The sequence below is a fragment of the Bubalus kerabau genome, chromosome 3, assembly GCF_029407905.1.
Source record: "Bubalus kerabau isolate K-KA32 ecotype Philippines breed swamp buffalo chromosome 3, PCC_UOA_SB_1v2, whole genome shotgun sequence".
In the NCBI taxonomy this organism is placed as follows: Eukaryota; Metazoa; Chordata; class Mammalia; order Artiodactyla; family Bovidae; genus Bubalus; species Bubalus kerabau.
Window position 1 is genome coordinate 25,109,679 of NC_073626.1, and position 15,975 is coordinate 25,125,653.

The 15,975-nt window shown below is 48.5% G+C and overlaps 1 protein-coding gene across 1 annotated transcript; it reads right to left on the reverse strand.

Moving 5' to 3' along the window:
• Nucleotides 1–1,274: 1,274 nt before the first annotated feature.
• ZBTB12 (zinc finger and BTB domain containing 12) lies at nt 1,275–4,603 on the reverse strand. Its single transcript, XM_055571137.1, has 2 exons — nt 3,612–4,603; nt 1,275–3,106 (listed from the first exon to the last, which is right to left on the reverse strand). Exon 2 carries the CDS (start codon nt 3,083–3,085, stop codon nt 1,706–1,708), a length of 1,380 nt encoding a protein of 459 aa, XP_055427112.1. The 5' UTR covers nt 3,086–3,106; nt 3,612–4,603; the 3' UTR covers nt 1,275–1,705.
• Nucleotides 4,604–15,975: the final 11,372 nt, after the last annotated feature.

A 15,975-nucleotide genomic window follows, 5' to 3' on the forward strand; every position in this document is an offset into this window, starting at 1 on the left:
TGCGGCTTCAGTGTACCCTGGAGCAGCGACCCCTTTTGAAAACCTGGGGCTGAATGTCTCTCCCGTTTAAGCCAGACATGTTAAGCCACCACGTGCACTAGGGATCCAGGTAAGCCCCCAGAGGCCCGAGTCTTTACTATCTGCAGACACTAAAGTAACATTTTTTTGCCAAACACTTCACAAGCATACCAGGCACTACGTGGGTCATAGCCCAGCCAGTAGTGGAAGTACGAATGGTATTACTTCGAGGCACAGAACTTTGATAGAAGTATTTAGGGTACCATCTCTTTAGGTATTACATCTGGTCAAAGTTTGGAAAATATCTGTACTTGCAATATTCGATACAGGCAAATGGTTAGGATATAGGGCACCTGAGGCCAATTCAAGGCCTTCTGGGAACTGTAGTTCTTTTTGGTGAAGAACCGTTTCAGAGCTTTCTGGGAATTGTAGTCTTCTCCATACCAGAATCCAAAGAGTGGTTTTTAGCTTTCTCCAGGACATAAGCCCTTTCCCCAGACCAAACGCCCAAACACAGGCTTCTGCTTACAATTTATGGGCACAATGATCACAACTATAGCTCATCCCTAGCAGTCATACCCAACTCCTCAACTGGAGCAGGTTATCTGTTAATACCTCTGCCAAAAAAATCACTGAACACTTGTGCTGTGAGCTGATAGATGTTGAGGATGCAGAACTGGGAGGGTCTCTGGCTAGAGGAGCCCACCTGTCCCATTTCCCTTCCCCTGTCAAGGCTCCTTTAGGCATGAGACCTGCATGAGTTGTGACCTCTGAGTACTTAGCAAATGACATCAGAGGGTGAGATGGTCTAAGGTCGGATAGTCATTTAGACACAGTTGCCAGACAGAGTATAAAGAAAAAAAAGTTTGTTTTTTTTTTTATTTTGTGGAAAACAAAAGCCGAAAAACTAAAACCCCAAACTCCAGAAAAAATCCTAAAAAATACGTTTTGTTTTCTTAAAAAATACTGTATAAGTCTCTACTACTCTCCCTCCCCCCAAGCCCGTCTTGTGTACTCTCATCTAAGTGCCCTACCCCCCCACCCCCACCATTTGTAGTTCTTGCTGTTGTACCCCACTTCCCAGTATCTACCCAGGCTGCTCACCCCCATATTCTCTTACCTGCCATCTTATTTTGTTCTCCCTAGAATTTTGGTGAGCCTTGTACCCATCCCATTTCCCCAGCATGCAAGAACTGTCTCCCCTTCCCTTCTCCAGAATTCAGTCATCCTTTCCCCCTACCACTCCCTCTCCCAAGGATCTATTCCAAGCAGGAGCAGGTAAGCTGCCTCCTGCCAGATTCCCTCCCACTTCCCACCCCCCCTCCCCCATCAAGAAATGTCAGAACCTCTTCTTGGGCAGCCTTAGCTAGGAATAAAACATTTTGCAATCTTTTTCCCCCACCTCATTCCATAAGCCCTTTTCCCTCCCTCCACATATCCATGCACCTCTAAGAGAAGAAACTTTCTCTGGGACCCCCTATTCCCTTGGCCTTCTCAAAGAACTCTCCCTCTCTCCATCCTTTCCTTCTGAAGAGGCAGGGTCTTCTCTCCAAGGAATCTTCGGCCCCTTGCTGTGTGTCTGCTCAGGCTCCCACTGTACCTGCCTGCCCCCGACCCCCCCACCCCCCTATTCTCCTGGACCAGGGAGACCCTCCCCACTTCGCCCAGGGCCCCGGCGCCCGCCTCGCTAGCGGATGAGGACATTGATCTCAGCCACACTAGCCTCCAGCACGTTCTCGGCTGTGGTCTTGCCGTGCTGCTCCTTGAGGTGCCGCCTAATGGCCGGCTTGTGAGCGAAGCGCACGTCGCAGTAGGAGCAGCGATAGGGCCTCGCTCCCGAGTGGAGGTTGAGGTGATCGTGCAGCGTGGACTTCTGCGTGAAGCACTTGCCGCAGATGCCACACGAGTGCGACTTGACGCCGCGGTGCACGTTCATGTGGCGGTTGAGGTTGCTGCTGTGGTTGAACTGCTTGCCGCAGCGTGGGCACATGAAGATGAAGTGCTGCGCCCGCATGTGGAAGACCAGCTTCTCCACACCCTGGAACACTTCCGGGCACTTGGTGCACTTGATGTTCTTTAGGGGATTTCCGCTGGAAAAGCCTCCGGGCAGGGGTCCCCGGCCGCCCCCTGCCCCCAGGCTGCCCCCCGCCCCCCGGGCAGCCATGGCCACCGCTGCTGCCTCCACGAGGCCTGAGGTGGCCCCCACACTGGCCCGGCCTCCAGGGATCAAGAGCAGACCCTCCCCTTCCGCGTCCTCAGACAGACTGTAGCAGGCTTTCACCACGCCCTGCGGTGGGGCCACAGTGCTGGGAGGCACGCTGCTCTGGGCCAGCTCCCCAAGGTGGCTGCCCACAGAGCCTCCAATGCCCAGACCTCCTCCCAGGCCCCCGGGAGGTTTGAGCCGGTGTGCCACCTCCAGGGCTGATTCCACCTTGACGATGCAGATGTCAGACACATCCTCGTCCTCGTCCTCATCCTCTTCCTCAGCCTTCAGCTCCAGGTCCTCATCCAGAGGGAACTCCAGCTTCACAGGCCGCAGGAGTGGAGGGGGGAGAGGGGGCGGGGGTGGGGGTTTGGGGGCTGGTTTTGGGGTCCTGGCAGGAGGGAGCAGGGATTTGGTGGCACTGACACTGCTCACAAGGCTGGCATCGCTGACCCCATCCTCTTTGAGGCCTATTTTGGGCTCGATAAATTGGCTGAGGGCGTTCCGGCATTTCTCCACCACGTGCTCCATCTGCAGGTAGGACGCGGCCGTCAGGTAGTTAACGATATCCCTGACGGCGAATTCCAGGGCGCCCGTATAGCAAGAAAGGAGCAGGTCAGCCACTATGCGTGCACTGTGCATCAGTGAGACCTGCAGCTCAGAGCTGGGATTCAGCAGGAACTGGTCCCGCAGGAACGGCGAGCAGGCGGCCAAGATGACCTTGTGGCCACGGAACTTGAGGCTGTCAGCCACAATGGTCACGTCGCAGAACCGCTCCTCTGCGCGGAGCTGGTTCATGTTCCGCAGCGTAGCGGCCTCGTGGCCAGGCAGCTGGAAGCGCAGGACTTCCACCCCTGAGGCCATTGTGGCTGGGGGTGGGCAACCCTGGTTGGGAAGGAAACCGGTCAGAGACAAAGGTCTCTGGCTTTGCTAAGCCAAGGCTCCAGGCCTTGCACTTCCATTCTTGGCAGGGCCCCCCAGCATCAGATCACCCAGTCTTCAAGCCTCTTCCTCAGTTTCCCCAGCCCCCGGGGAGGCGCTGTCCCTTCGGGAGAAGGGAGGCGTGGTTCCCGGGGGCGGGGCAGCGGCGTCCACACCCCCCAGCCCTACCGCCCGCGGTGATGGGGCGAGCCCGCGCCCGCAGGGGAAGGTCGGCAGAAGCGGGAGCAGAGGCCTGGGGTTCTGGGTGGCCCGGGTTGCAGCCTCTTCTCACCCCGCCCCTTTTACCCGCTGCCCCATTCCTTCACCGCCCCCTTGCACGTTTGCACGCGCTTTTCACGTCCTCCCACCCTGCCTGCACGCACCGTGCACGCCCCCCCCACGTTGAGAACTCCGTGGCACGCCCCCCCCCCCCCCCCGCCCCACGACCCTGAGTGCACGCGCCGCTCACCTGGCTGGGTTCCGCGCGCTGTTTTTTTCCCCCCCTATTTCCCCCACCCCCCCCGGGGCCGACTGCGCCCCCACACACGGGCAGGGCCTGGGCAGCGCGCAGGCGCGGGGGTGCACGGGGCGCGCGCGCGGGGCCGGCTCCGCGTGGGCGTAAGGGGGGAGGGGTGGGGGCGGCTCGTGCAGTGTGTTCCAGGCCCCGCGCGCGGCGGCGTCGTCGAGAACTCGGGGAGGAGGAAGAGGGGAGGGAATTAAAGGAGCAGGATTCCCCCTTTCCCGACCCCCCTTTCTTCACCAGCTCCCCCCACACGGTTAAAGGGCCGGACAGCCTGGCCTCTCCTTTGGCCGGTATTATTTGTCCGCCAGAGCGGAAATACGTTCCGCACCCCCCTCTTTCTGGCTCCCCCTCCTCTGTGCCTCCGGGCCCCGTGGCCCGTCTGCGCGTGCGTGCCAAATGCCGCGCGGAGGCCCGCTCGCTGGGGCCCGCCCTCCCCACTCCCAGCAGCCGGCCGCGCAGCTTGCTTCTCGCCCCGCAACGTGCACTCCCCGCCCTCTGCTCTCCCCGCCTGCCTGGCTCCCCGCGGGGGCGCTGCCACCTGCTCACGCGGGCGTTTCTTCTCTGACCCAGCTGCGTGAAGCGGAGCCAGAGTTGCAGCCACGGCCCCTCCTGGGGTCCCAGACCGCCCCGTGGCTACCGAGATGTTGGTGGTTGTTGGTTGCCTACGCCTGCATCCCCTGTTGATTCTGTTCATACTTCCTCTAGCCACGCTTTCAGATTTTTGCAACTCTTCTGAAGCTGGTAAACACCTCAGCACTCCTGGCCTAAAAGATATTTTTAACTTTATACAAGACCAGACAATCCTCCACTTCCTCTCCTCTGTCTCAAAATCTTATGAAATCACAACCATCCTTCCCTTCCCTCCAGTCTCAGAATCGATCCTAACTTCTTGCCAAGGCAAACGCCCTCGTAAGGTCGACGACCTTACCCATTTCACCCCCTACAATATAGTAGACCTAGTACTAATTCTTCTAATTATGTGAAGATGTAGTTTAGTAGAACAAGTGCCCATCCTACCCCTGCTGCTCCACCAGACTGACAAGGTCAGAACTCCTTCACCCTAAACAAAGTCCTCCCTTAATTCTGCCCCTTTGCCTTCTCTTTCTCTGTTCCTCCTAAACTGCCGTCTCTGCGCTTCAACACCTGCGTTTATGAGCGCCTTGAAGGCTGGCTGCCTTCCCGCCTTCTTCCTTGCACCTCTCATATGCTATGCTATGCTAAGTCACTTCAGTCGTGTCCGACTCTGTGCGACCCCATGGACGGCAGCCCACCAGGCTTCCCCGTCCCTGGGATTCTCTAGGCATGAACACTGGAGTGAGTTGCCATTTCCTTCTCCAGTGCATGAAAGTGAAAAGTGAGAGTGAAGTCGCTCAGTCGTGTCCGACTCTTAGCGACCCCATGGACTGCAGCCTACCAGGCTCCTCCGTCCATGGGATTTTCCAAGCAAGAGTACTGGAGTGGGGTGCCATGGCCTTCTCCGGCACCTCTCATATACCTGTACTCATTTCTCCACCCAACCAAGTCCAGGTGAAGAAGCCTCTGTTGCTTGCCGCCTGGATTTATTACATCCTCCAGGAGACTAGAGCATTATCCTTACTCATCAGTTTTGGTGGAATGTTCAATATCTGTGTTCAGTCTAATGGTTTCCCCATTAGATTGCCAACTTCTTGATTGCATGAATCATGTCCTGGGTTATGTTTTGCAAATAAAAGTCATGCAATAAATGACTGACTGTTGAAGTCATTCCTCTTCAGTTCAGCCGGCATCCACCCATAAAAAGTTTGTTCCTGACTTAAACTGGATCCTGAACTTAAGGGATGCCCTTTTGGTTGGGAAGTGTTCAGATGGTGCCTCTACTCTTTGCCTTTCTCTTTTAAATTCTCTGACTTTTTTGCCTTCACCCTGCTGATGCTTAGTTGCTTCAGTCATGTCTGACTCTGTGCGACCCTATGGACTTCTGCCTGCCAGTCTTCTCTGTCCATGGGATTACCTAGGCAAAAATACTGGAGTGGGTTGCCATATTCTCCTCCAGGGGATCTTCCCCACCCAGGGATGGAACCCAGGTCTCCTGCATTTCAGGCAGAGTCTTTACCCCTGAGCCGCCTTCAGCCAGTTCTCTCTATTCTAAAATGCCCTTTTTGTAGAAATATGTGTTGCTAGGCCACATGGATTCTGTTGGCATTTGTGTCAGATTTTCAGACACACCTAGGCTCAAAGCCATATCCCACTACTTATGAAAAGAGGGCCTTTAGGCAAGTTCCTTCTCTGAATCACAGTATTTTTATCTTTAAATTGGAGGCCCTGATTCCTCACAGGGCTGATGGGAAGTTCAAGTGAGCCTGACACAGTACATGCTGAATCAATGAGACCTCCCTTCTCCTTTGCCTAATTGGAGGACAGACTGAAATTTTCGAAAGGACTTTAAAAATTGTTTCCCTATCTTATCTCTTCTTTTCCTCATTACCAAATTTCTCAAGAGTTGTTTACAGGCTTCTGGTGGCTCAGTGGTAAAGAATTTGCCTGCCAATGCAGGCGACAGGGGTTTGTTCCCTGGTCTGGGAAGATGACACGTGCCATGGAGCAACTAAGCCTGTGTGCCACAACTATTGAGCCTGTGCTCTGGAGCTGGGGGGCCACAACTATTGAACCCCGAGTGCCCTAGAACCCGTGCTCCGCAACAAGAGAAACCACCACAGTGAGAAGCCTGCTCATCACGACTAGAGAGTAGCCCCCTGCTCCCTGCAACTAGAGGAAAGACCACGCAGCAACAAAGACACAGCAGAGTCAAAAATTTAAAAATAAATAAATAAATAAATATAAGTTGTTTACACTCCAGTGAGAGCAGAAATTTAAAAAGTTGTCAAGGTGAGAATTTAAGTTTGTAAAATTTTGTACCTTGTCCCCTTCTTGCTACTTCTCCTTCCTGGGAGTCTGAATGGGACAGAGGGCCTAATCTCAGTTTGGAGTTTAATACAGATAGTCCTAGGTAGCAGGTAGAGTTAAGAGCTGGGGAATCCTTAAGTACCCAGCCCACCCAGTTATAGTTTTATATGGAAACAAGCAGTGCACAAGCTTGTCTTCTCCTGTACTTTCTGGTGGGGAGATGCTGTAGGGCTGTTTTTGTCACATACCCCCATGTAAGGATGTCTTGGCCCCCAACTTCTGCCACTGTAAAATAAGAGACCCTCCTGTCCTTGGGTGGCAGTACCACCTTGGCATAGTGTCAAGAACACAAACACATAAATTCAGGATTCTTTTTCTTTCTTAATTAAAAAATATCTACTTATTTTTGGCTGTGCTGGATCTTCTTTCTGCCTGGGTTTTTCTCTAGTTGCGATGAGCAGGGACTACTCTCTAGTTGCGGTATGAGGGCTTCTCGTTGCAGTGGCTTCCCTTGTTGTGAGCATGAGTTCTAGGATGCTTGGCTTCAGTAGTTGCGGCTCCCGGGCTCTAGAGCACAAGCTCGATAGTTGTGACTCAAGGGCTTAGTTGCTCTGTGGCATGTGGTATCTTCCTCGACTAGGGATCCAACCTGTGACTCCTGCGTTGGCAGGCAGATTCTCTACCCCTGAACCATCAGGGAAGCCCCAAAATGAGGATTTTTATTGGCACTGAGAAGTAAAATCTGAATAAGGATTCAGAAAAAAACTGGGAGACAGAAAGTCTAGGTTCTGGTCCAGTTTTGAAGTCTTCAAGGCTCCAGAAGTTTTAGTATTCTCTTCAGTGAAATGGAGAGATTGTCTTCGGAGGTCACTTCCAGCCCCATCAGTCCCCAAAAGTTCAGTCTGAAAAGGAGTATGTGTCTTCGTGTGTATGTGTGTTTGTGTGTATGTTTGGTGTTGTAACCAGGCGTTCCGGGAAACAAACTCACGAAGAAGGACAATGCAGATAGTGGAGTGCAATTTATTACTGCGGGCCCAAGGCAGAGTCTCCTCTTAGCCAAGGACCCCAACCAGCATTTGTGAAAATCTTTTATACCCCATGTGTATGTGTCTGAACCCACCACTCCAAATTCCTTGAGACTTACATAGTGAAGTGAAGTGAAGTCACTCAGTCATGCCCAACTCTTTGTGACCCCATGGACTGTAGCCTACCAGGCTCCTCTGTCCATGGGATTCTCCAGGCAAGAATACTGGAGTGGGTTGCCATTTCCTTCTCCAGGGGATCTTCCCGACCCAGGGATCGAACCCAGATCTCCCACTTTGCAGGGAGATGGCTCCTCTGAGCCACCAGGGAAGCTCTGCCTGAGACCTACATAAACCAAGGAAAATACAATCCCGATAACCCCATCATTCACGTGCTGTGCTCATGTGCTCAAACAGTCAAACAATTAGCCAATAATCAATAAACCTGAGGTTACACTCTGATAGATACAGAAAAATTTATGGCCTGTCTGGAGGAAGGGGTGATTAGTGTATGTTTTCTCTTAGGCAATGAGTAACCTAGATACGATCTTCAAGGTTCCCCTGTCTGGAGGAACCTTGTTGTTGTATCCTTCTGTTGTTGTTTTCGTAGGCACTAAACACAGAGTTCAGAGTCCATTGGAAAGGTGGCCAAGCATGATCAGCATGAACAGGCCTAAGATGGAGTCCAGGCCCTATGAATTCCTTCTTCATTGGGAGAAGTGGTCAAGGACTAGCGAGCTCAGGGCTTAGGGCAGCACTTTTGGTTACTGATAGATATGAGCATGGGCCTGGTAGGAAATGTGTAAGCAGTAGGAAAGCTGAGACATTTCCCTGTGGCATTCAAAGTATTTTTGGCAGTGGGTTTACTTTTGCAATTGTGCTTCGCGCAGATGGAAATAATGATTTCTTGAGCAACCAAGAGAAAGGAGGAAAGAAGTCCGCCTGAGTTTTTAATCCATCAGCTGATAAGACTTTCCTGTCTTATAACAAACTCTCCAGCTTCTCCCCCCTCTCTCCTTTGCCCCACACTCAGCGCTGCCCTCACTGTAGGAATCCTGGTGAAAAGGGCAGCCTGTTCAGGCGATGATAACAGGGGCTCACAGCTTGAGAAAAGAAACTCTATAAAAACAAAAGGCTCACACCAGTCCCCTCTATTTGTAAAGCCACCTTTCCTAACTCCCATCCATCTCCTAAAATGTACTCCTGTCCTCGACTTTTGCTGTCCTCTTCTCCAATAACTGTTCCTTCCAGCTCTTTGGAACCCTCTCATAACAACCTCCTGATAAACTCTTCCCTCCCCTTCCTGCTTTACAGGGAATTTAGTCCTTCCTGCAGCCCAGGACCTTTCCCCTCCTCCAAGTCACCTCCCCTGCCTTGCTCAGCACGAGGTCTGGGGAGATGGTTGTGGATTCTCCTAGCTCCTTGTCAACCCCAGGAGCAGAACTGGTCCACTTCATGCCAAACACCCTTTCCTCCCAGCCTCAAGAGTGCTGCTTGTTGCCATGAGAAACTGACTTCCAGGCCTGCCAGTGTTCATGCAAATGACCCAATTCACACTCCAATTAAAATTTATTTTGGTTTATGTTTTCATAGAGTTCTTTGTAGGGCTCAAAATTCAAAAAAGTGTGACAGGGTACATTGTCAAAGTTCTCCCTTCCACCTCCACCCTGACCCCTTCCCTTCCACAGCCTATATTACAAGTTTTTTAAAGCTTCTTGACCTCCTTCCAACAACTTTTATCTTGACTCTTATCTCATCCATGTTCTTCCCAAGAATCATTCTCTGGTGATTATCAGCACTTGGAGCTACATCCTCTCTGCAATTTAAAATGCCAGCATACCATTCTCTGAGTAGCCCTCAGATTGCTCCCTTCTGGAGGGCAGCAAGTATACCTGCCCTGCTTCCCTAAGGGGACCTCCAGCCACCTGGTCTTTCCTTTTCTGTCAGGCCCTTCTCCCTCCCTTTCTTCCCTGTCCAGCCAAAGTAGCACTCACAGTCCATCCCTCAGCTCTTCTCTGCAGGCTCCCTTTAGCTGGGCACTGGGTGCCACTTTAGGTACTGGAAGAGCCTCTTCCACCTCTCCCCAGCCCCCAGCTCCTTTCCAATCCTGTCCACTCTCCTGAGTCCCCCACCCTAACTCCAGATCCCCTTCTCAGCAAGCGGCCCTGTCTCTTAACTGAGATTCTTCAACCTGGACCCTCTCCAGCTTCTCCTCTTTCCAGCATAGCCAGCATTCTGAGTTCCTCACTCAGCCTCTTCACTCTCTCTTCACATTCATCCTCTCTCCTAAAAATATTTATCGTGAATATATTATACACATAGAAGTATGTATGGGCCTCCCCTCATGGCTCCGCTGGTTAAAAAAAATCTGCCTGCCCGTGCAGGAGACACAAGAGACTGGAGTTCCATCTCTGGGTCGGGAAGATCCCGTGGGGAAGGAAATGGCAATCCACTCCAGTCTTCTTGCCTGGGAAATCCTGTGGACAGAGGAGCCTGATAGGCTGCAGTCCATGGGGTTGCAAGGACTGAGACACAACTGAGTGTGCACACATACACACACAAAGGGACTAGCAAACTTCTGGAATTCCCTACCAACCAACTCAGTGATAGTATGTATATGTTGGATATGTATAGTTAAAGATGAATGCAACAGAACCCCTGGGTACATGATCAAAGGTTAAGAAATGAATTCCTATAGAACTGAATCACAGTACTGTACATCTGAAACTAACACATTGTAAATCAACTATGTGTGTGTGTGTGTCAGTTGTTCAGTCGTGTCTGACTCTTTTCGACTCCATGGGCTATATAGCCTGCCAGTCTCCTCTGTTCATGGGATTTCCCAGGCAAGGATACTGGAGTAGGTAGCCATTTCCTTCTTCAGCGGATCTTCCTGACCTAGGGAAGGAACCTAGGTTTCTTGCATTCCAGGCAGATTCTTTACCATCTGACCCACCAGGAAAGCCTGTAAATTAACTATACTACAATGCAAAATTTAAAAAAAAATCCTAACACACACACACAAGAAATAAATTCCTGGGATTTCAGATGTCCACATGCTTCACAATGACTGCATCCCTCTCCCTCTTGAGAGAATGGACCTCACCCTGAATTCTTTAGGTTCACTTTCTTTGTTTATCATCATAGTTCCACTCTCTATGCATTTTGTAGGCATTCCTACACATGCATACTCTGTGGTTTTGCCTGTTTGATCTCCAAAGGGATAGACTCATAGGAATCATATTCTGTTTTTATGAGGCTGGCTTTTTACTGAGCATTATGATTTCATTGACCGTGTAGCTGTCATTCATTAGCTTACTTTCTGTTGCATGATAACACCACTGTTTATAAATCCCTTGTCCTGTCAGTGGACATTTGCTCTGTTTAAACTGGTGCTTATCACCACAACGCTGCTGTGAGTTCTCCTACTCTTCTCTGGTAAGTTTCTCCAGGGCTACAGTCTTCAAAAGAGGGCCTAGGTAGCTCTGTGATGTGAAAGGACTATCCAGGGCTTAGGTGGACCTGGAGAGATGTACAGGGACTGTCCTCAGATCCGACACTCCCATATGAGTTGGGACACTGGTGGGTCTGTGAGGGCCCCTTTCCCCACCCCTTGCCCAGCTCTTCCTTACCACAGAAAGAAGGCCCAAGAGGGAATCCAGAAGGGTAAAAACCTCCAGGCACCAAAGCGACAGTTTCAAAATCTCACTGAGGTGAGTGACCTAGTGACATCATTTTGGAAGTGAGGTACTTTTTCTTTGCTTTCAACAAAATTGAAGGAAGATTTATCAAGTGCCAGCTGATTGCTTATTTTTTTCCTATCCTTTATGCTATTGAGGTGAAATTCACACAGCCTAATTTTTAAAGAATTTTTATTGCTAATTCTAGCAATAAATAATATTTATACATAAGTACATGAACTGATTGAGAAGTGGCCCGATTGTCTTATTTAGAATTGGGCTTCCAATAGTGTTTTTATGCTTCATCATTATGTACTGAAATTTATAATATATTCATATTCTTTTGACAAATTGATTGTTAATGATGATCATAAGTATTTAATCCAGAAGAAAGTTTAACACTCAGAGCCTTAATTTTTTTTTAATTCAGTTTTAAGTTATATGCTTATTTTTATTGCAGATAATAGAAGATTTTCGAGCATAAAACATATTAGGATCTTATTTGGGGAGGTGGAAACAGAAATATGAATTCAGAAGAAATGGAATGATATGAAATTTTTTTTTTGGCCATGAGGCTTGCAGGATCTTAGTTCCCAACCAGGCATTGAACTTGGGCCCTCAGCAGTGAAAGCTCAGAGTCCTAACCTCTGGAATTCCAGGGAAGTCTCAGATGTGAAATTTCTGATTGTTAAAGAAGGGTGTGTTCATGTACTTTTAAATGAATCATAGTATCATCAAAAGTGAAAGAACACTTTTTTTTTTTAAAGGTCAGTGTTTACAACATGCTGGAAATTTCACTCTTTCACAACTATTTAAAAACTTGAGGAAAATTTTAGATAACAGCAGGAAAATGTACAAGAGGTACACACTCGCAAAACTTTTTAACATGAGCCAAAGTTTTGAGTGTTTCTCAAACTTCATTATGCATATGAATCATTTCATATGTAGATTCTGAGTCCGTAGTTCTGGATGGCCTGGAATTTTACATTTCTACAAGCTTCTGGTGATGCCAATGCTGCTGGTCTGTGGACCACACTTTGAGGAGCAAGCCTCAGTGTATTCCCAAGAGTGGAATTGCTGGGTGATGGGTATGGCACATGCTCAACTCCCAACTGATGTTAAAGTATTTTCTGAAATATTTGTATAAATCTAATAGCAATAGCGTAAAGGGACACAGTGGGTGATTAAATAGTTAATCCCACTGAGGGATTATAAGTAGAAAAAAATATGGGAGACCCCTGTAAGTTTATGATTACTGAATAAAGCAGGTTTGCTTAACCACAAAACCAAGCAGGCTTGCTTAGTAACAAAACCATGCAACAGTAGCATAAGACATGCCCCCAAACGAAGCAATGGTGGCATAAAACCCACATCCTGCCCAGTGAGCTTACTAAGTTGATGATCGCTAGGACGTGCTCTCTGCACACATGAAAAACACTAATTTGTAGACCTAGATTGACCACACAGCAACAAGAAAACTCCCCCGCTCTGCCTGGAGGAGGAACTAATGATGAAAATATGATATCTACTCAAGAAAGACAAAGAAGATCTTTCCACCTGCCCATTTTTCCTTTGATTATAAAATTGTAGCCCAGGAAGTCACAGCACATCTCGCCCACCGCTTGTAAGCCTCACAGACGCCCTATTCTAATAAACTACTTCTTATCTATCACCTTGTCTCTCCCTGAATTCTTTTTTGTGCTGAGGCATAAAGGATCATGGTACCAGAGCTCTTTGGAGCTTCTGAAACGACACCAAACGTTGCAAATCTACACTCGAACTAGCCGTGGGAATGCTGCTGTTTCTTGAAAAAAGTTCACTAAAGGCGTCCTGATTTTCAGTCCTCATCTCACTTACACTTTCTGTGACACATTTGGTCATGCTTGTTTGATACACTGCTTCCCCCTGGTTTCTGTGACACCATTTTCTTTGGGTTTCCTTCGTTCTACAACCACAGTCTCTTCCGTGACCCTTCACTCTCTTCCAGGTCCATCATTTAACTATTGGTTGTACTTGACCTTCTGTTGGGCTGAACCCCCAGGTCTATCAGGCCTGTACTTGCCTAGCTTTAAGACTGAAGAAAGAGCCCAGTGTCAGCAATAGACACATCAATGGAATGGAGGAGCTTGTGTGTCTCAAGCAAGATCCTGGAGTGACACCCCACCGTGTACAGCTGGTGGGCTGGCAGGACTTGGTGGCAGGCTTTGCTCCTGGGGGTGGAGGGGGAAGGAGAGTACCTGTTATAGGAGGAAGTGACAGCAGTTTGGCTTATTAGTTACCAGAGAAACTAGCAGAGGGGCCGCCGCTCTTTAAGACCAAGGTAAGACCACTAGCTAGGGCCAAGGCAAGTATGTAGGAAGATCTATCATGTGCATAGGGTATAAGCGAAGCAGGCACTGGTCAGGCAGGGGATGTACACAGAGCAACAGAACAGCCATTTCCGCCCCACCAATTATTTATTTGTTTATGGTTGTACTGGGTCTTTATTGCTGCATGTGGGCTTTCTCTAGTTGCAGTGGGTGGGGGCTACTCTTCACAGCAGTGCACAGGCTTCTCATAGCAGTGGCTTCTCTTGTTGTGGAGCATGAGCTTTATGTGCAGAGTCTTCAGTAGTTGGGGTGTATGGACTTTATTTACTCAATGGCATGTGGACTCTTCCCCCATCAGTGATCAAACCTGTGTCCCCTGCATTAGCAGGCGGATTCCTATCCACTGTACCACCAGGGAAAGTCTGAGAACAGTCATCTTGAGTGGCCTGACCATATACCTTCTTTCAGTTCAGTTCAGTTCAGTCACTCAGTCGTGTCTGACTATTTGCAATCCCATGGACTGAAGTACACCAGGCTTCCCTGTCCATTACCAACTCCTGGAGCTTACTCAAACTCAGGTCCATTGAGTTGGTGATGCCATCCAACCATCTCATCCTCTGTTGTCCCCTTCTCCTCCTGCCTTCAGTCTTTCCCAGCATCAGGGTCTTTTCAAATGAGTCAGTTCTTCCAATCAGGTGGCCAAAGTATTGGAGTTTGAGCTTCAACATCAGTCCTTCCAATGAATATTCAGGACTGATTTCCTTTAGGATGTATTAGTTGGATCTCCTTGCAGACCAAGGGACTCTCAAGAGTCTTCTCCAACACCACAGTTCAAAAGTATCAATTCTTTGGCACTCAGCTTTCTTTATAGTCCAACTCACATCCATATATGACTATCAGAAAAAACTTAGTTTTGACTAGGTGGACCTTTGTTGGCAAAGTAATGTCCCTGCTTTTTAATATGCTGTCTAGGTTGGTCATAACTTTTCTTCCAAGGAGTAAGTGTCTTTTAATTTTGTGGCTGCAGTCACTATCTGCAGTGATTTTGGAGCACCCAAAAATAAAGTCTCTCACTGTTTCCATTGTTTTCCCATCTATTTGCCATGAAGTGATGGAACTGGATGCCATGATCTTAGTTTTCTGAATGTTGAGTTTTAAGCCAACTTTTTCACTCTCCTCTTTCACTTTCTTCAAGAGGCTCTTTTGTTCTTCTTCACTTTCTGCCATAAAGGTGGTATAATATGTGTATCTGAGGTTATTGATATTTTTCCTGGGAATCTTGATTCCACCTTGTGCTTCATCCAGCCCAGCATTTCTCATGATGTACTCTGCATATAAGTTAAATAAGCAGGGTGACCATATACAGTCTTGATGTACTCCTTTCCCTATTTGGAACCAGTCTGTTGTTTCATGTCCGGTTCTAACTGTTGCTTCTTTACCTGCATACAGATTTCTCAGGAGGCAGGTCAGGTGGTCTGGTAATCCCATTTCTTTAAGAATTTTCCACAATTTATTGTGATCCACACAGTCAAAGGCTTCGGTGTAGTCAATAAAGCAGAAATAAATATTTTTCTGGAATTCTCTTGCTTTTTTGATGATCCAACGGATGTGGGCAATTTGATATCTGGTTCCTCTGCCTTTTCTAAATCCAGCTTGAACATCTGAAAGTTCACAGTTCAAGTACTGTTGAAGCCTGGCTTGGAGAATTTAGAGCGTTACTTTGCTAGCATGTGAGATGAGTGCAATTGTGTGGTAGTTTGAACATTCTTTGGCATTACCTTTCTTTGGGATTGGAATGAAAACTGACCTTTTCCAGTCCTGTGGCCACTGCTGAGTTCTCCAAATTTGCTGGCATGTTGAGTGCAGCACTTTCACAGCATCATCTTTTAGGATTTGAAATAGCTCAACTGGAATTCCGTCACCTCCACTAGCTTTGTTCATAGTGATGCTTCCTAAGGCCCACTTGACTTTGCATTCCAGGATTTCTGGCTCTAGGTGAGTGATCACACCATCATGGTTATCTGGGTTATATACCTTCTTAGCCTTTATCTTGTTCTCCCTGGTGTGCTCTTAAGAGGTGGGTTACCACCTTGATGACTCTGTGATGGTTAATTTTATGTGTCAACTTGGATGGGCTATGGTGACCAATTCTTTAGTCAAACACTAGTCTGGATGTTTCTGTGAAGGTATTTTGTAGATGTGACTAATATCTGTACTCAGTTGACTTTAATTAAAAGAGACTGCCCTAGATAATGTGGGTGGATGACCGTTAATCAATTGAATGCCCTAAGAGCAAAACCTAAGGTTTCCATAGAATGAATTTTGCCTCAAGACTCAAACAGAAATCCCGCCTCCATTTCCAGCCTGTTAGGCTGCTCTACAAATTCAAACTCAAGGCTACATCATCAACTCCTAC

Excerpts from the sequence above, each read along its gene's own strand:
- ZBTB12 (XM_055571137.1), bottom strand. The coding sequence starts at position 3,085 with ATGGCCTCAGGGGTGGAAGTCCTGCGCTTCCAGCTGCCTGGCCACGAG.